This window comes from Hyalella azteca, unplaced genomic scaffold, assembly GCF_000764305.2.
Source record: "Hyalella azteca isolate HAZT.00-mixed unplaced genomic scaffold, Hazt_2.0.2 contig7692, whole genome shotgun sequence".
In the NCBI taxonomy this organism is placed as follows: domain Eukaryota; kingdom Metazoa; phylum Arthropoda; class Malacostraca; order Amphipoda; family Hyalellidae; genus Hyalella; species Hyalella azteca.
In genome coordinates this window covers 158,003-178,647 of record NW_025937811.1, presented here as the reverse complement: position 1 = coordinate 178,647, position 20,645 = coordinate 158,003, and the positions used below count along the sequence as shown (strand labels likewise).

Sequence of the window (20,645 nt, the reverse complement as noted above, 5' to 3'; positions counted from 1 at the left end):
TTATTCTTATCATTGCTTGTATCATTATTATTAATATTATTATTGTTATAATTTATTATTATCATTATAATTATTATTATTATCACATTTATAAAACCATTCTAGAATGGTTACTCGCAATGTTAACCGAAGAACAATTTGTCTCATAAATAATAACAATTATCATACAATAATTCACCATGTCAACAACAAAACAATACATTACTGCATACGGTATACCAATCAAAGAACAATATTTATATCGTTATATGAATTCTTACTATGAATTGTTTAAAATTTGTTACAAGTGCTAGAAGCTAAATAAACGAGGCGGGTATGGAATATTACAGAAATGCCAAATAAAAAAGGAACTAGATGAAAATAATTGTTTTCGAGTATCATAACACAGAAGCAATATGGTGTTAATATGATTACTTAATTAGAAATCTTTAATAAGAACATTAATTAGGCGTTACTTTTCCCCTGAGAAAGATCAATTGTCAGCACAGCCCGCTGATGATTAACTGCTGCAGTTATAAAACAAGTTTTTAAATAATGTTTATGAGATTGATAAGGTTATCGCCTATCATTTGATGAGAGTTCATAAAAACTTTCAATTTCAGTGCGTTTGTTTTTATCTAGATTAATTATGTGTAAAGAGTGACACATGCACTTGACGGCTTTTTTTCAAACTCTATGGGAACAAGTAATGAACTGATATCAAATAGCTAGGCAGCTGTGTACGTTAAATGCTCTTTTTATTTGACCATAAATAAAAATTCTGCTTTCTTGTATGAATAAGGGAAGGCTTGGTAGTTACTTATATTCCAGAAGCAGATGAAACGGGAAGATTTATTTATAGCAAGTTTATACTTTTTCAACGAGAACTGTACAATTTTAGGCGATATTCTGAAAAATAAATCGGAATGGTTACATGGGCATTTAAATTAAGCAAAATTTTGCGATATATTAAACTAGCTGGTAACATAGGAACACTATATGTAGGCGACTGCATTCCATGGTTTACTAGAGTAGCTTTCTCTTCCTACATAGTCATTACTGTAACAAGAAGTTAATATCCTCTTCGAAAGCCGGACCTTGTTAAATAGACTTTGTTAGTTGTCCCAAGTTTATTTACTACTTTTTAGGTACTGCGCTTTCCAAGAAATACCTTATCTGAAGCATCATGTTGGGCACAATCATTCTGATTAACTTATACCAATTATGCAAGGGCATGGGAACGCCTCTAACTATTATCTGGAGAGGCGGTGACTCGCGAGCTCCTCGACTTCTTCTTGTCCGTAAATAATTTACTCCCAGATTCACACCCTTAAAATAAAATTTTTCCCGTTTTTAGGGCCATAATATAACAAATTAGTTTAGGATATTATTAGCTCTGGTTTTAATTTTACTCTGAATTTATCTGAAAAATATGTTACCTCAAAATTAATTCACTGTCTGTCTTTAATGCTTCTGAAAGTTTATATTAAAAGAAGTTAGTGTTATGATTGCATCAGACTTAATCGATGTATGGAGATTTTCTGGTCAGTTTTCTGGTCGAAAGAAGCCTGTTACAAATTTATTGAATCAAATGTGTAAAAAGTTATTACTAAAATAAAACAAAATTAGTCAAAAAAATTATATAAGACCCAGAAAATAATGTTCATAAATGAATCGATTTCAATGCACATTGACCGGCAAATCCTTGTCAATCGTCTTCACTTTTCCAGGAACAGGCAATAACAATTAATCTAAATAAAGCATCGGAACGATTTTAGGATTAAATTTTTTTACAAAAATTCAACGTGTGTTATAAATTGCTAGGCAATGAGCAGTTGTTGATCGTACACAATGACCAGTTGTTGCAATAATTCAAATGGCTTCGACATGAAGCATATAACCACCTACTGGAAAACGTACGTCGTCATTCTCGTGCCGCTCCTGCTGCTGCCGCTACCGCTCCTCTCACCCACGCCGGTGAGTTGAATTTCGTCAATCCAGAGTCGTGCCATGTGAATGAAATCGATTCAATTTATATTATATTATATTATATAGTTCAATTTATGCGTCTTAATATATAAAGTTGCGGTAAAGAAAATTTCCATAAGTAGTCCAAATGTGCCGGGTGACCATTTGTCTGGAAAAAGAAGAAGCTCTGTCAATGCAAAGTAATTGATGCCTGTTATGAAGATTTTGTCTATTGCGCAATAATAACGTATTCATAGGAACAATTATATATTTGTTAAGTAATCATATGCTCCAGTTATCGGAGATTATGGGCCAAATCGTATATACTCGAACACAAATGGTACGCTTCTTTCTCTTATGCTCTGTCACTGCATATTTTATGAATTGAAATTACACAGGAATATCTAAATTATATACCAATCTTAATTCATATTATCATTTGAAATTACACAGGAATATATGAATTATATACCAATCCTTATTCATATTATGAATTGAAATTACACAGGAATATATGAATTATATACCAATCTTAATTCATATTGTGAATTAAGATTGAATTATTGTGATCGTTATAAAAGTGATTGAATTATTAATTAATTGAACTAATGCAGGAGTCTCGATGCGGTTACGTGGTGTTGGTGATGGCGTTCTATTGGATGACGGAGGCCCTGCCGCTCGCCGTGACAGCCCTCATCCCCTTAGTGGGCTTCCCCTTGCTTGGGGTTATGTCGACAGGCCCGCTATGTCTGGTCTACATGAAGGTGGGTCATGTCGACAGGCCCGCTATGTCTGGTCTACATGAAGGTGAGTCATGTCGACAGGCCCGCTATGTCTGGTCTACATGAAGGTGGGTCATGTCGACAGGCCCGCTATGTCTGGTCTACATAAAGGTGGGTCATGTCGACAGGCCCTCTACATGAAGGTGTGTCATGTCGACAGGCCCGTTATGTCTGGTCTACATAAAGGTGGGTCATGTCGACAGGCCCTCTACATGAAGGTGTGTCATGTCGACAGGCCCGTTATGTCTGGTCTACATGAAAATGAGTCATGTCGATATACTGCAATAGCTCGTCTACATTAATGCGTTAGAAACGCTTAAAAATTGTTTAAAATAATAAAATAAAAACAGCAGGGAAAGAATGGGAAATTTCTGGATAAGCATGATTATTATCTTATTTCCGACAATAATCATGTAATAATATTCCAGATTATCATCTTATTCCCGAGTTGAGTTATATGGTGAGAAGCTTATTCGTGAAAAAATCCCAAAAGGTAACCGTCAAGCCATCAGTCCGAGAACATGTGGCTCTGAACATGGGCCTTAGCGGACTGAAGACACAAGAAGCATCACAAATTTTCCGTCGGCTATATTTTATATTCATGATCAATAATATTTATTTCGCAGGAAACCAATATGATGTTTCTGGGCGGGCTTACGATGGCCATAGCAGTGGAGCACAGTCAGCTCCACATTAGGATCGCCCTGCTGGTCCTGCTGTATGTTGGTCAGTGATTAATGAGATCAGATTAATTCTATTGACCAGTCCCTTTCTTCTGGTGATTATTATTATTGACTTCTAATTGAAATGTGAATTTTAATGTACAATTTTTGCTCCCTGCAAAAAAACAAATTATTGAAAACATAATAATGCGAACTCCTGGTAATTTTATTTTATTTTGCAGTGATAATTCTAGAGAAAATTAACTTTTGCGATCCAATAAATGTATCGTTCTATAATGAATTTACAAGAAGTTATCATTCTGACATGATAATAAAAATATAACTAAAAAAAGTGCTTTAGATTAGTTTTAATTAGTTGACGACTATGCAATGCGACGGATTGAGGTGCCTTATTATAACTCATTTATCCTCTATTGATAATAATTAAATTTAAACTTGAAGTACTGACCAAAGGTGAGAGCCCTCGTCGTCTGCTGGCGGGGTTCATGATGACGACGATGTTCTTGTCCATGTGGATCTCCAACACCGCGTCCACCGCCATGATGCTGCCCATCGTCGACGCTATCTTGAAGGAACTCTACTCCAAAGTAACATAAATCGTCTTTATTTGCCTAAATTTATAAAAAATTATGTCATTAGTCTGCTTAAGTCGCAAGTGCGTCAATAATAAAAGCAAAGAAAACGCCAAGTTTTAAATGTATAATGGAGATGATCGTTTCTGGCACCATCCATAACTTTTTTAACAAAGTGAATCTATATGTTGTTTCTTTGCTTTTAAATTAATTGTAATAATGTTAGTTGCGTACCATCCTGTGAATCCTTTCATTGCTTGATTGTGCCTCGTCATAAAAACTTACGAAATTCTTACGTTTGAATAATGAAAAAGGGGGAAAAATTAACTATACCATAAACGGCAAGAAGTTTTCCATTTCTGTGTTTACAAGAACCATTAAAAATACACTTTTTCACCGCTATGTCCCCGGCGTTGCTACGACAAAAAAAACGGTGGCGATTACGATAATTGTTTTTTTCTTTAATTTTGTCATTGCCAAGCGTCTCGCATTCGTTTGACATTTCTCCTGAACTGAAAATAGACTGCTGGCTTGTGTGAAAATGTCTCACTAAGAATGTATCATCTAAATTCTACTTTGTTTCAGAAAAGAGAAGACGAGATCCCTACATCGGAGGGAGACCTTGAGATCATCAAGAAAAGTTCTCGGTGAGTGGGGTGTTGTTTTGGGCCTTCATTGTTTTGTGGTGTTCAATTTAGCTGCCGCTTTGATAGCGAGATGGTGTTTTGGGACGTCATTGTTGTTCATTAAGATGCTTTTTGAATAACATATGTTGGTGTCTAAGTCCAGAATCCAGAAATGCAGGAGGTCTAAAATAATTTTCGGCTGCAAAGTAACGCTTAAATATTTGAAGAAAAATGACACGCTACATGCTTGAATCTCCTTCCTTATTCTGCCGCTGATTTTAAGGCCTTTCCAATTTTCTCCATTCTTCGGTAGTCAATAATTAATCAATTATGTCATCAACACTCAAATGCTAGGAGAATCTTACCCTGGAATATTATACTTCAGGGTTTTTTATTATACTACAGTATATCCTTTTGATTAATTTGTTTCTTATACAAATCAACCAGTGCTTGAAAAATTCGTACAACTTAATTATTCTCTGAGCTTAAAATTTATTGTCTCATTTTAATTTCGAATTTCATCTATGCGTAAGTTGCGTCTATATTCCATAAATAGGTAACCTATGCATAGATGAAAATTTCGTATCTATGCCTTAAAAAATTGACCATCCAATCTCAATTTTATACCTTCGTGCCCCAGGTCATCCAGCTTATCTTCAACACAGCGACGCTCGTCGGTTTTAGCCCAGACCAACTCGGTTGACGGAACAAAACAAGACAAAGAAGATAACGATGAAGAAGAAGAGCTTACGAAGATGGGTGCTCAGATGAGGAAAACTTTGCTCCTGGCGGTGGCTTATTCCGCAAACATCGGTGGTACGGGCGTCGTGACAGGCACCACACCTAATCTTATACTCATGGCCAACTTGGAAGAGTGAGTCTCATAGTCATGCGAGATACATAGGTATAGGTCAGTGATAGAATTATCTTAGTTTGAAAATTTGCCTTTGAATTATTATTCAATTGAGTGATAGATTAAGAATTATGGATCAGTCTTGACATGTTCCTATTGATTACTTTTCAGGTCACTGGTAGAGTTGGCTAAGGCATCGATAGTACCTGCAATTTATCAGCATGCGTTGGTGTCAAGAGAAATCAAAAGAATGCCTTGCATAAATAATGATGAATGCAAGCTATATACATAAAATAATACGAACATGCGAGGAGGAACTTTCAACCGAAACATAAATAGATTTATTGTACCATGCTTCAAAATTTCGGGTCGGTGCTGCCACTACGTTATTAATATCTGATTTACAGAGACTAAAAACTTGAGGATTGCAATCATGAGAATAGGAAATAACTTTAATTTCAATTTCAGATTCGATGAAACCGGTCTGACATTCGCTTCATGGATGGGCTACAACATTCCCGGCATGATCATCTGCGTGGCCATTGCCTGGATTTGGCTACAGATCTTGTTCATGGGGTGCAGGTAGAGTAATTATTTTATTGATCGTAATATTTATAATATATCTTTTTAATGTGTTCGCTTAAGTTAGAGGTTCTTATTTAGTCGTACGGTTAATTCGTTCCTAACTGTAAACGAAAGTGCAGATCAAGACGATCTGTAAGGTTAGACAGTGTTCAATCAAAGAATTTCAAATTATGAAGTATGCAGCCATACTCTGACGGTATTCTTCAAATGGAAGACGTCTCTAAGTGTCGATCATTCTGCTATCTCCACTTTATTTCAGATCGAGTATATTTATCTCTCACTATAATCTATCCCATCAATCGTTGTAATCCTATTTTTTTTTCAACTTACTATTTAAATAATAATGAGGCATATAAAAACATTTCAGTGTTGTAGATCGTTCTTCTTCTTTGAACAGACGTGGCGCAATTGAAGAAGCAACTGTAAAAATCAGATACCCTTTGTTATTGGAATTAAATAAACGGGGTATCATGTCGTTACATGTCTCGTTATTAAAAGATACCCGTTGTTATTGGAATTCCGATTATATAGAGTAGGTGACATACGAAACCTCTTTAGTATATTTATGTTCGTCCTCATTTCGAACAGAAAGGGAGCAATACAAGAAGCAACTCCAGAACAACGCTCTGCCGTGCGCCAGATACTGAAGAAGAAATACGCTGCTCTTGGCGACATTACCTTCCACGAGAGCGTCGTGCTCACGCTCTTTGTGATACTCATCTTCATGTGGCTTTTTAGGTCGCCGGAGTTTGTTCCTGGCTGGGCCCACTGGTTTGTGTTGGCATTTGGAGAAATGTGAGTCGAAATTTCATATTCTCTTATTGTTGGTAGCAATATAATTCAAATTATTTGATGTTTCATCCTAACATAGATACTGATAAAATTTAAAACATTACCGGTGCCTTGGTAACGCTATTTTAGAACATTTGAAATAAAATGGCGCGAAAATTAGCCCCTTGCTTTTCAAATTGTCAATAATTTGTTTATTCATACATTGATCATTATTTATTGCTAATTAAGGTCGACAACAATATTTCCAAGCGCTTCAATTAACAGCTTTTTGAGCTTCAACACTCTCCCGTTTTTCAGTCCCACAGCTCAACATTTATTAGTTCAGAAGCATAATTGTTAAAAAAGTTGCTTAGATCCACTTAACCCAATGTGAATTCACTACCATGCAAACGCAAATATCGAAATAAAATTTAGATCATTACAGATCACGGACCAAATCTATCGATCACTTATAAAATAATATGATATTTTGTGATCAGTTCGATCACTTATAATATGATATTTTTACAGAGAAGTCGAGGATGCCACTGCCGTGATGTTTATTGTCTTGCTCGTCTTCATAATTCCGAAGAAGCTCGACTTTTGGTGCTTCAGGGACCCAAAAGGTCAGATTACCCCAAAGCATGATAAAGGAATACTCTAATAGTAGTAATAAGCTAATAATAATAGTTTTCTATTATCATACGCTTGATGACATAATGCATCGTGTTCGAGTAAAATTACAATTCAAAATTCTAGCGTTGCTCAATTATTAAAGTCTCACAATTAATCGGCAGCGATTTAATTTTCTTATAGTATAACACTCTGCCATCAATGCTTCAAATATAGATGATTGGCTTTTCTGCAATAACTTTAGTTTTTTAATAAGTAGTTGAATGTCATTAGCTCTCTCTCTTCATATTCAATAATTTTGTTCAAATTTGGACACTTCACCCTGAGCAACATTAATTCTAATTCGTTGAATTCGATTGTTGTATTCAACGTTAGACAATTCAATTGTTAGGCACTGAACGCTGAGTAACATCACTTCTAATTCAATTTGACTTGTTTTGTTTAAATTTAGATTCTTCCCACTCAATAACATCAATTCTATTATATAAAACGTCGTCACTTCTAATTCAAAAATATAATTATTTTGTTTCATCAAATTCCATTATTTGTTTCATAAAATTAATTGTTTTGTTTGATAAAATTTAAATATTTCGTTGCAATTCAGACACATCGCCGGTGGTGTCGTACGAAGGCTGCCTCACATGGGAGGTCGTACAGCAGAAGCTACCGTGGGGCGTGGTGCTGCTGCTGGGGGGAGGCTTTGCCATCGCTGAGGCGGCCGACGCCTCTGGTCTGTCCCTATGGCTGGGAGATCAGCTGCAGGCCTTGGAGGTGCTGCCCGAGGCTCTCATCGTCTTCTTGGTCTGCCTCATGACCGCCATGGTCACTGAAGTCGCGTCCAACACCGCCACTGCATCCATCCTCATGCCAGTACTCAAAGAAATGGTAAGACTTGAGCGAAAATCTGCATAAAATTCATACTAATAACAGAGTAATATTTCTAGTCACTGCACAGTATGATATTATTCGCGTTTTGTCACTATTGTGACTTGCATCTTACCAAGATTAATACATAAGAAACCATTAGATATATCAATCATTTTAATCTTCGTGATAATCGCTTCGCATTTGCAATTTCTGCAGCAAGACACGGGGCGACCGAACTAAAGCCACAATTTTACTGTGTCAATGAAATGCATTACTAATTCGTTAATAAATGCAATCGATTACAAGGGTTTGCGTTTATTATGGCCATGACACAAATGTTTACTTGGAGTATATCTATCGAATTTTTTATTACATTTTACATATGAAATTACAAAATTTTTTATTTAATTCTGAAAATATCTATTGTTTTTAACAGAGTTTGGGCATCGGCATCAATCCCCTGTACCTGATGCTCCCGGCCACGATTTGCTGCTCGTACGCCTTCATGCTACCTGTAGCCACACCGCCCAACGCCATCATATTCACCGCCGCCAAGATGAAAACTGTTGAAATGGTGAGCAGACTAGCGTGTTGAAATGGTGAGCAAACTAACGTGTTGAAATGGTGAGCAGACTAGCGTGTTGAAATGGTGAGCAGACTAACGTGTTGAAATGGTGAGCAGACTAACGTGTTGAAATGGTGAGCAGACTAACGTGTTGAAATGGTGAGCAGACTAACGTGTCGAAATGGTGACCGTTATGGAAATGGTGAGAAAACATGAGTGTTGAAATGTTGAGTCGACAAGCGTCTGAAAGTCTAAACTATTTCCTGCCAAGGCGTGGAATAATAATAAGCTGGAATATGAGGAGACTGACTTTGTTAATACAACGAAGAAAATATGTTTGAAGCATTGATGAATAGATGTGTTAAGATCAGCAGGTCTTGAAAATTGTTTATCTATTTATAGCCTCCTAATGTCTTTTTTTTTTTTTGCAGAATCTGTGCATGGATTATTCGATAAATGTTTTTGTCAGGCTCTAAGCCTGACAAAAACAAAAACATTTAGATAAATGTTTTTGTCAGGCTCTAAGCTTCACCATGGATTACTTTTGCGAATAGAGCAATATACCGAAGACATATTCACATTTATAAACCCGTAACTAATGAAAAGTAAATTCTATCACTTACTAGTTGCTTTACTGGTATAGCAAAACTAATAAAACAATTTAAAAATTTTTTATTTTTACGCTACTTGACGAAATACTTAGAAATTCTAATTTTATTTTCATTTGTTATTGAACGAATATGCGTTGTATAATTCAATATTTACTGGAGTGGATGAATGTAATTTTTTTATCCTTCAATTTATCTCATACATTCTTATTTCAGATGAAGGCGGGGATCATGATGAACGTGATCTGCGTGGTAGTGCAGACGCTCATGATCAACACGTTGGGACAAGCCATGTTTGGCGTCAGAGATTTTCCAGACTGGGCCAATGAGACGGTAACGTCATCGGCCGCCTTGCATGCGCTATAGAACAGGACTGTGATCTTGACAGTAATAGAACACTGTGATCTTGGGAGTAATAGAGCACTTGAATATTCCTCGAATAATTTTTAAATTTTCTAAAAAAATTGAAATATTTCAGGAAGAACATTCAAATGGTCTGAAAGAACTTTCAAATTTATATGATATAATATTGAAGTAATTCGGGATCAACATTGTACGTTTCTCAAAAATCATTCAAACGCTTCTGGGAGAAAATCCAAATTTTGGTCGGAAAAAACTTTCGAATGTAACTGGAAGAACATTAGAATTTAATTCATGTCTTCGACTCCTGCTCTTGTATTCGTACTTAAATGACATTTTGTTTATTCGTACTTGACGTGCGAGTTATAATAATTTGGCTTTGAATCGGTCAATTGATTAGAAGGCTCCTAATTTCATTTCAGTGACATTTTAATTAATCACTGATTCGGTGGCAATGCTTATGGTTACATCGCATATTATATATTGTTAATAATGCAGATTATATAAATATTATTGTTCGGAGTAATTGTTATGAATACCAATAAAAAATTTGACTGCCATATTTTTTCGCTGTTAATAACAAATATATTGTTTGTTGAAATTTTAGACGTTAACTTGCGTACAAACTGAAGAAGTTAATTGCGTTGGTCTGTCACTGAATTAACGACAACAACGCGATAAATGCCAAAGCGGTGTACTCTAAATACCAACCTCGTCGACTATATTCCAAGTACCAACGAAAATTCAACTAAATATTTCGATAAAATATTGATAAAGTAACAACTAACAACGATGCTGAGAAATTGAACATCAAATTTAATGAGTTTAATATCGCGAACTCAACTGAGTTTATTATTGCAAACTCGTTTCAGTATATCGAGAATAGTTTGATTAGCGATTATTCAAGCACTAGAGTTCTAGGTATGGCCGATTACTGATATGCTGTCTCAGGAGGTTGGTTTCAGAATAGAATAGAATTGTTGGCACTGAAGAAATAGGCCTATGGCCCGTTGCCGATTCATATACTTTCTTCTCGTGACTTGATTCACAAGGGATCCGGCCTTTGGAACCCGATCTTTCCATAGCTGACGATTGATTGAGATAGCTGCTGAACTTATTGCCTGGTCCGTAATTTGCTAGGCATTTTAAGACTGAACATATGCTCCTGCATAGCTTCGTCTAGTCTGTTTTTGAAGATGTTCATACTCGGAGCGTCAACGATGCTATCAGCAAGGCTGTTCCACATGTCAGTGACTCGAAGCGAGAAGAAATGTTGTCGCATGGATGTGTTACAACGCAGTTTTTTTAGTTTATAGCCGTGGCCCCTGGATTTGTAAACAGCAAATCTCTGCATTCCGAAATTTAAGGATTTAAAAGCTTAAAATTTCTTTCCCAGTGAAAAATTTCGGTTCATTTCGTATAGGAATATTTCTCTCAAGATGTATGGATGCTACAACCATAAAAAAATACTGGATAAGTGGACTTGGTCGTGCATGGGGCTGTGAGAGTGAATTTAGCTACTAAGTACACTTGCATGTAAAAATTCTGAGGAGATTCATTCGTTCTGTTATTTTATCATTCTAGTAAAGTTAGTAAAATTATCGAGAGCGTTTTTATAATTCATCGCTTTATTTTAATGATGGAAAAGTTGTTTTTCATGCATAAATTAATCTTTTTTCGTGCTACATGAGCATCAAATTAAGGGATTTATCGATTTATAAATTCTCCAGCGATTTTTTTACATTTTTATATTCTTCAATTTTATAACGGGCTAATTTAGTCATCAACTCCCATTCGAAATTCATATTTCTACACCTGTTGATTTGAACTTTTAAAGGCACAAAATAAATTACCATAAAAACTCAATCTAAACAACCCAAGATTATAACACAGACATTCTTATTATCAACGATAATAATCAAAAATACCAAATCGGTTGTTTTTTAGCATAAGTTACATCTTGACGATGCAGTTTTAACAGTCTGATATACTCCCTTAACAAAAATCCATTAGGAGTTGTCTCCAACGTACCATGGAAATAGGAAGTTTTGACTCTCATGAAGGAGTCAGCAACGTTGCGTGTACAACGTCCAGGACTACGACAAAAGAGAAATGTTAGACACAAATATGTATCTCACAAATAGAACCCCATTTAGTAAACCAATATATTTTTTAACAGTTTTAACTGTTTCAGCTCTAGAAACCCAGCTCTAGACGTCTCTAACAGACTTTCAGCTCTAGACGTCTCTAACAAATTTACGGCCGGTCTCGCGGCCAATCTCGATATTCAATTATCAAGGAATATCTCCCAAACTAATGAACGCAGTTCCATGAAACTTGAAACACGTATTCAACAGGACCTAACGGTGATTTTTAATGCGGGATTTTTTTTCAAATTTCACCTTCATTCGAGAGTTATATGATGATACGGACCGAAATTCGCAGTGATCAAAGAATTTCTTCCAAACTGCTGAACAGATTCAAACGAAATTTCGAATGCACCTTCGTTCGCATCGAGTTAGACGGATATACGGAGAAACGATCGGCATTTCGACTAGCCGGCTTAACCAAGAATTACCGTACGGACAGCCGTATATATAACTCGCAAACGATGGCAAAATCGAAAAAATTGTCACAAGCTAAACATCACCGTTGCTGATGATAGGTATTTATATACTAAGTTTCTTTCGAATCTGTTCAGCAGTTAATAAGGAATTTCTTGACCACTGCGAATTTAAGCACGTATTGGTGTTTAAATCATGAATGAAGGTGAAATGAAAAAAAACTTCGCGAACGAAGGCAAAATCGGAAAAAAATTCCCGAGCTAAACATAACCGTTTAATAATTAGGAATGTGTAATCAAAATTTCGTTTAAATCTGTTCAGTAGTTAGGAAGAAATTCGTTGATCACTGCGACTTCTGGGGCCATTACTTTCAAAACTCGCTAAGTGAACGTAAGTAGTTTTACGCTCTATTTTCTTGTCTATGATTAGTGGATTTTGCTTGAAATGCCGTCAATGATTGGCTGATGAACTTGAGATCACTTAACTTACTTTGAAACTATTGGCCCAGAGGGCCTATACTTTCAAAATAAATTCAGCATTCGTGAAAATCCTCATGGGTGATGGACTGAAATAGAATTTATTGCACATGATGAAGGATTTTCCTTAAAAATAACTCTATCAATTTCGACACTCAACTAACCTAATTATCCGAAAAAAACTAACATTTTTTTCGAATTCTGCATTCGAACTTTATGCAAAAAAATATAATTATATACATGGCAACTCGTTGTTCCACTCACCTATTAGTCAAAATTCGCTCTTTATTTCGGCATAGAAAAGCTGTTTTTTGACGTGCTAAAGGAAAAGAGATTAAAACAAACAGTTTCTTCATGTGTAATTATCCATTTAAACAAACAAGCATCACTTTATTCCCGTTAAACAAAAATACAAAATTCCAGTGCCATAAGGTCTTTACTCCTTCTTTGTCTTAGATTTACCGTCGCGGTCTTTGCCTCCAAAACACAAAGAAGTCAACTTGATTATCACTACATAGATAAAGACAAGGATGATATGGATAACGACGAGCAGGTCGAGGTAGAGCAGCTCGACCCATGTGAGGTCGCGTTCAGGGGAACGCAGGTGCAGCGCCCCCTGATGTCGGATGACGTACTCCGTCCAGTACACCGCCGTGTCCACGGCCCTCATCGGTCTGTCCTTCATCGACGCTGAGATGGCCTGCACGTTCTCCTCGTACCTGAACAAAACAACGAAGCAATCGTACATGCAACACCGTAAGTGACAGTCGTGTATTGAACTTCATCTGTAGTCTTATTCTCCGCATAATGGCAAGAATAAATTACAACTGATTGCAAAGCTATGAATTGTTAAATACGAAACTGAGAGTAAAAATTGCAGGCAAAAATTATTATGGAACGTTTAAGTTTAATTAAAGCACAGAATATTGTTTTTATTTAATTGATAGTAAAAATCTTGTCATAGAATTAGTTGTATTTGGCTTCAATATTTTTTAAAGTGTTTTTGGCTGTTTTCTCAAGCCTCAGTTGTTCAGGTAATGTGAAATTTTAATTGTTATTTCTATACAAGATGACTAAACGCAAAACTCAATAAAATTGAAAAAAGGTATATTGATAAACTTTAAAGAGTTAAACGTAGGAGCAAGAGCTGCTTGAATCACAAAAAAATTCATGACCAAACATAAAAAAGACAATATTTCTCTCACGACCCAGAACATTCGTCATAATTAAGCACGGGTTTTTCTTCAGCTGTTTTATTTCCACAATTTCGTCAGCGAACCTAGGATTGTTGATAAGATCCTCGATGGCGCTGATAAGCAGCTCTTCAGTGAGGTCAGGCCACAGGATTTTGCGTCCAACTCCGGCGAGCTCGTGCGACTCGGCGTTCTTTGGCTGGTCCGCAAACACCGGCAGCCCGAGAATTGGCGTGCCGAAGTACAGCGCCTCCAACGACCCCAGCAACCCGCAGTGGGAGATGAACACTTTCACATTCGGGTGAGCTGTGGATAAATAACATCCTGAATTTACCACAAGTAAACATGAATCCGACAGAGTTTCCAGTTTTACATCTAAACATTTATGAATAATTATGACTAATCATAGTCATAATATGATGATATTATGATTTTTTTTAATATTATGACTTCAAAGTATGGAATTTTATGAGATGTTAATTAATTGATTTAAACATTATTTGACTTCATCTAACTACAGCACAAGTCAGTTAATTGAACCATAATTTTTCAAACTATGTCCTTAGAAGCCTTACCTAATATATCCTGCTGTGGCATCCATTTCTGTACCAATAAATTATTTAATTTTTCCTGAGGCTCTTCTTCGAACTTCCAGAGGACCTTGTAGGGGATCTTAGCGAAGGCCCTGAAGAAAATATCCTTGTGCTCCTGGCGCATGGCGCTGCTGCGCGTCACGGAACCCAGACTCATGTACACCACAGGCGTCGTGCCAGACAAGAAATCCAATAGGTTCTGAAAAAAACTTGATACGTATAAAACCTACTTCAAATTTATAGCTTTTTCAGACGGAATCAGCTCTTTAATAACTGAATCTAGTTTGTTAATGCTTTTTAATCTTCAATGTGTCATTCCTTGAAGTTCATTTGTAACCGCGACTTGTTTTGTTAATGTCTCAACCTTGAACATGTTTCAATTTATTTACAAATTATCAACTATGTAAAATTATCTGCGGCAGCCAAGAACCGGGATAATCTGCGCTTACATTAAAAATTACCTAAAAGAGCGAATACATTTATTCGCTCTGTCTTCGATACTGCACATTGTACAAGCAAGTAACGGAAAAATTAAGGGAAAAATTTATTATTTGCCCGATACATTTAAGGTTTTTCTACAAGTTATTAATGAATATTTTATATTTTAAGTATATCTGTAAGTAAAATAACTGTTCGTCACCTTCGGCAAGGCTTTGGTGGGCTCAATGTGCAGGCCGCCGACTTCGACTTGGTTTGGCAGTAGCGGTACCGTCAGGCCGGTGCTAAAGTGCGAGTTCATTAACGTCAGGCTCAAGTTGCGTTCCAGTTCGGAAAAAGACGGTAATTCTGGAAAACGTTTTTCGATCTGTTGAATCAAGGTTTACTGTTGAGAGGTTAACCTGAAAATGATTAGTAAGAAATGATGATGTTGAGTAGCCTACTAATTCCATTACGAAAATGCCTGCAGTAGAGTTCATAACTCTTTTCAATTTGCATTTACATATTCCAATGTGGGAATGGAAATTAGAATCAAAAGACTTCCATTCAAAAACATCACACGAAACGCGTCTCTTAACAGTAAATTGAAGCATTGGATACTCTTGATAATTTTATTGCTTGATCATGTCTAAATTTCATCTTTTTAAAAGTATAATGCACGAAACGCTCTGTTTATACGCGGTGAGTTCCGAAGAAATGTTCACCATGCAGGAAGATAGCATAGTGATCCAATATTATCTTTATTTTTTGTTACATTACGATATTATGACAATAAAATATATGATTATCAATGGCGATATATGAAAATTTAAATTTAATATTACCACATAAATTACGAATACGCTAATTGAATGTATGACGTCAAGCGGGCTTGTGAATTGGAATCAATGTAAGCGAGAACGACACATTTAAGCTGCTGGTCTGATGGAAGTTTGTGGAACGTTTTGGAAAATATCACCAAATTTTATTATAACTAATATTAATAATAGACTAATAATACGTTTCTCACTTCTGCTTGAATTGGAGCCTGCAGTGATTTTCCAAATGTGAAGGCAAACACAATTGTCATTATCAGATTTTTCCAGCGCCCCAACGTGGTGAGAGGCTTGTAGACTTCCAGTCCGTTAGGAACGTATGCAGGATTGAGTGTGTTGCCCATGACCGAGCTCGTCACAGGATCTAATCCACTGGTACTGATTGTGATGAACGTGTGGTTGTGAGTGAACGGGAGCATCACCTGCAGAAAATGATAAACTCGAAATATAACAACATATATAACATATGTTGAAGATTTTATTTTCTAATTTAATCCCTCTGTGTAGATTTCAATTTTTAAAAATGACTGCAAATCTCGTGATTTCTGCATAACTAGAGGAAATTTGGATTATACGCAAAAAAGCGAAATCAGAAATACGTTACTCATATATTCTTAAATATTTTTGACCACGTCCTTTCGATGAAAATTGGAAGACTATCTCTTGCCTACAACATTCCCATGAGCCTAAAGAGCATAATTAGAAATTAATAAAAGTTAACTTGGCGCAGGTAATTCGTGCACGTATGCAATATACGGGAATTAATTACATTATCATCATTATTTAACTAATAAATCTGACATCATCGCTAAAATCCCTATACTAAGTCCTCAACTCGCCTCGTTGAAGAGTGAACTGAGGATTACGAGATCGAATTCTTTCCTCCGCTGATACAAATCTCTGATGACGGGAACATCGTAAATTTCTCTCGCTATCAAAGGTAGACGTTCGTTGAACAGCTTGAACATTTCCTCCATGTTGTCCATCATTTCAAAAGTGTTGATTGTGTCCATCTTGAAATGTGGAAGTGGGTTTTCAAAATGAGTCAATCCGGGCCTTTCTTCAGTCAGAGGACTGTTGCTCACCATGGTCACCTGATGGAAGAAGTTCTAGAGTTCAGTATGTATTTGCGAATTAAATCTTAATTTCAAATCAATCAATGCTCAAGAACTTCAGTTCGAGTTGAAAAATAATAATTATATTCTGATGAGGATTAGATGATCTGAATAAAACTCACCTAGAAAATTCCTCACCACTATTTCAGTCGTATTTAACTAATCTAACGCGCATCAATGCAAATTAAGTTACTTGTCAAGAATATTATTTTAATAAAAAACCCATTCCTAAATTCATATATAATCTTGGTAATTTTTTATCCGTATTCTCTCTTCCGCAATACGTTGATTTTATTTCAATTTGAATTTGACTTCATTTAAGTATGATTTTCATTCTTCCATTCCCCAAATTGAACAGTTATGAGCACGAATTATTTATATTTATAATCCCGGTAAATAAATTAAGTAATTAATTTTATGTTATATATTATATAAATTAAATATATAAATTATATTATATAAATTTATATTTTATACTATATAAATTAATTAATTTTATAAATATATATAAATATTTATAATCCCGGTAAATAAATTAACATTTATAATCCAGGTACCAATCGATTTATTCTCCTTCTCTCTCGTCAAGTTGATTTCATTCTTAGTCACGTGCATTATTTTCATACGTCCATTCCCCAACTGAAGAACTCAGATCTCATCTGAGCTCACCTGATGGCCGCGCTCAGTGAGCGCCGTAGCGAGGGGCATGAAGACGTTGCGGTGGCTCCTGGAGGACACAGGCAGCAGCATGAGTATCTTGTAGGGGCGCTCGGGAGGTGGCAGCGCCGCCACGGCGGGTGGCAGTGCCATGGCCACAAGCCCTGCCACCACCAGCAGCTGGACACAAGCCATCCTGGGAGACAGCATTGATATTTTTTATTTTATTTTACTTCGATTGTAATATGAAGCACAAACGCTATGGCTTGGTTTTGATTTTGTTTATGAGTCATTTCATAGATCACATAACAGATTCTAATTATGACCGTTGATGCTTGTTTGTAATTGAGTTAGACAGCTACATTATACGTATATAACCTTAATCAGAACTTCAGGAGCAATGGTTCCTGGCAACAGAGACGTCGTAAAGCTCACAATTATTATAAAGAGAGCAGGAAAATAAATCGAGTCCTGACAATAGAGATGTCGTAAGCACACAACCTTAACAAGGATACGTTCAAAAGTACGTGGTTCCCAGCTAAGAAGGCGCTATCAGATGGAGCCTCTTAGAGCCAATCTTGAACTGAAAATCACATCTGATGCCTCACCGAATCATACGTAGATGATTACACGGCTTTAATGTACGAATATACATCAATAGTTTATCCAGTTGTTTATAACGCTATTGCAACGAATTGATCAAATTAAGTAAGTGAAAAGGTGTCCCATAAATCATTACTAGTACGGCAGCTGTTACGTTGCGACTAGTTTTTATTCACAGGAAATTCGGTTTATAGTTTCGTTTATCTGGGATCATATCATTGTCATGAGCATGGTTTCAGATAAGATGAATGATAAAGGCCTTCAATAGACCCTAATCTACAACTAAGTAACGCGTACAAGCTTTTCTTGCAACACTGCAACAGTATTGACCACACTAACTCCCATTGACCTCCCAATAAGTTGCACCATTTTAAAGTCTTAATGGAATTTCTTTAAATGATTTCTTTCTTAGAACTTTGTGCAGTAATACTACACGTGCACGCAATTAAATTATGTAATCACAATTACGTTTTTTTAATTATATACATTTATCATGGCTTATTGGAATCCTCAACTTAAATTGTTTTACATCCTCAATTTTCGAGACTTTGGCAAGCATAATTTATGAAAGAGTATAATTAAGCACTACTTCACCTGATGAGAAGCGGCGGTTGTCAGTTAGCAAGTTGAGGCCTGAAGTTCGTAGCTGGGAGTTGCAGCAGCAGGCCAGCAACCACACACAACACAGAAGCCGCAGCAGATAATGTCAACATCGCCGTGCTACTCAAAATCAGCCGCAACTCAACATCAATCTATGCTCGTACTGGTGGAAAACTATGAATTCATCTTAATGATCTAACCAATATAAAATTTCGTCCAGACGAAAGCTGACGAAATTTTTCTTCATTATTGCATGGCGAGATAGAAAGGCTAGACGTTCAATCGAGCCGTGCCTTGATGTAATTTGTTTTATTTACGCTAACCCTTCAATGTGATTAAAATAATTGATAAGTATTAGCTGAATCAATGAAACCTATACCTTAATTGTCCAGTAAAAACCATGATTAGTTTAAATAACCACCCATGATGGAGGGTGTTCATTACTTAAGTAACCTAAGTGCAGAGCTGGGCAGCGCTACTTTGAAATATAGCGGCCGCTACCGCTACATGTTCTAAATGTAGCGGGCGCTACCGCTACAATTGCTTAAATGTAGCGCCGCTACCGTTACTGAAAATGTAGCGGCCGCTACATGTAGCGCGCTACTGCCCACCTCTGCCTAAGTGGGTGTAACAGCTTACAAAATCGTAGAATTAAAACAGTTTTCCGAGCTGCTCATTGAGCGCTGTCCTTCAAATCGCGGAGTAGCGAGATGGACTGAGCCTGGTTTTGGGATCGTAATTAAAAACAATAATAATAGCGGTTTCAGCGTTTAGTAGGCCGTAGGCCTGTCGCCGATTCTTGACATCGCAGAACGTTCACAGTATTTTGCGGTCTCGAACTCGCAACTCACGTCTACAATTCTGCTGTGCTTAACCGCCCGGCCTCCTTGCTGATTCTGATCAGTAACTGGCGCACAGAGCTGGGACCGAACCCGCGCCTCTCTGCTCCAATCCTGGTACTCTGAACTGTAACCACTGGGCCACCCTGCCCAGGGTGGCCCACTTTTATGATCAGAGGGAAGATTAATGAATTCCTGGGATATAGATAGTGCTGAACGAGACAATTCTATTTTCCTGAATTAATAAATTTGTGATTAAATACGAATTTATGTGTGCAATTAACTTCGGACATAACTTAGGATTTCTCATAAATGACTAAAAAAATGCATTCGTTGAGCATAAGCCATTGTATTAACAATAATAGTAATATAGTGGATTAGTGATCGTCATTTGATTAGGAAAGTTGATCTGTCGCTGATTCTTGACCTACCGGCCATCTGGCCGATTTTGATCAGAATTTACACAACTAGTTGCGGGTTGCGAACTATCAACTTCCTGCTCCAAACCTGATCTTTGCCAGTCGGTACACCCGAAGATTTTATGGCATGTGTGACACGACCTCCAGATTATTTCATTGCACCACGTTACATGTCGAACAAAACTGAAAGCCATATTTCAAATCCGTCACAGTTTTCCATTTAGTCCCATTCTTGAACCTATAGCGGCGCAAACCTTTGAACCAATAGCCCTTTGCACCCTTCGCTGATGCGGACTATTGCAGAACATTCACAGCTTGTTACGGGTCTCGAACACGTAACTCCCTGCTTAAATTTTGCGTAGCTTAATCGCTCGGCTTCCTCGCCGATTTGACCAGAACTGTCACAGGAAGCTGGAATCGAACTCATAGCTGTTGCTCCAATCCTGGTACTCTTAACTGTTACCGGTGGGCCACCTTATAT

At 36.7% G+C, this 20,645-nt stretch overlaps 2 protein-coding genes across 7 annotated transcripts; one reads left to right on the top strand and one right to left on the bottom strand.

Moving 5' to 3' along the window:
- Positions 1–1,704: 1,704 nt before the first annotated feature.
- LOC108675454 (solute carrier family 13 member 5) lies at positions 1,705–10,377 on the top strand. Of its 2 annotated transcripts, XM_018163472.2 has the most exons (12): positions 1,705–1,956; positions 2,562–2,711; positions 3,356–3,455; positions 3,866–3,999; positions 4,570–4,631; positions 5,251–5,484; positions 5,932–6,045; positions 6,637–6,843; positions 7,351–7,445; positions 8,057–8,337; positions 8,756–8,893; positions 9,709–10,377. In XM_018163472.2, exons 1-12 carry the CDS (start codon positions 1,831–1,833, stop codon positions 9,856–9,858), a joined length of 1,791 nt encoding a protein of 596 aa, XP_018018961.1. In that variant the 5' UTR covers positions 1,705–1,830; the 3' UTR covers positions 9,859–10,377. The 2 variants fall into 2 exon arrangements, with proteins under 2 accessions (XP_018018961.1, XP_018018962.1); XM_018163473.2 differs by lacking the exons at positions 1,705–1,956; positions 2,562–2,711 and adding an exon at positions 2,768–2,797.
- A 2,859-nt stretch (positions 10,378–13,236) lies between these two features.
- Positions 13,237–19,146, bottom strand: LOC108675455 (UDP-glycosyltransferase UGT5). 5 transcript variants are annotated; one of them, XM_047881349.1, is made up of 8 exons: positions 18,901–19,146; positions 17,716–17,899; positions 16,771–17,025; positions 16,126–16,353; positions 15,319–15,483; positions 14,661–14,877; positions 14,172–14,391; positions 13,237–13,611 (listed from the first exon to the last, which is right to left on the bottom strand). In XM_047881349.1, exons 2-8 carry the CDS (start codon positions 17,896–17,898, stop codon positions 13,329–13,331), a joined length of 1,551 nt encoding a protein of 516 aa, XP_047737305.1. In that variant the 5' UTR covers position 17,899; positions 18,901–19,146; the 3' UTR covers positions 13,237–13,328. The 5 variants fall into 5 exon arrangements, with proteins under 5 accessions (XP_047737305.1, XP_018018964.1, XP_018018965.1 ...); XM_018163475.2 differs by lacking the exon at positions 18,901–19,146 and adding an exon at positions 18,312–18,456; XM_018163476.2 differs by lacking the exon at positions 18,901–19,146 and adding an exon at positions 18,082–18,276.
- Positions 19,147–20,645: the final 1,499 nt, after the last annotated feature.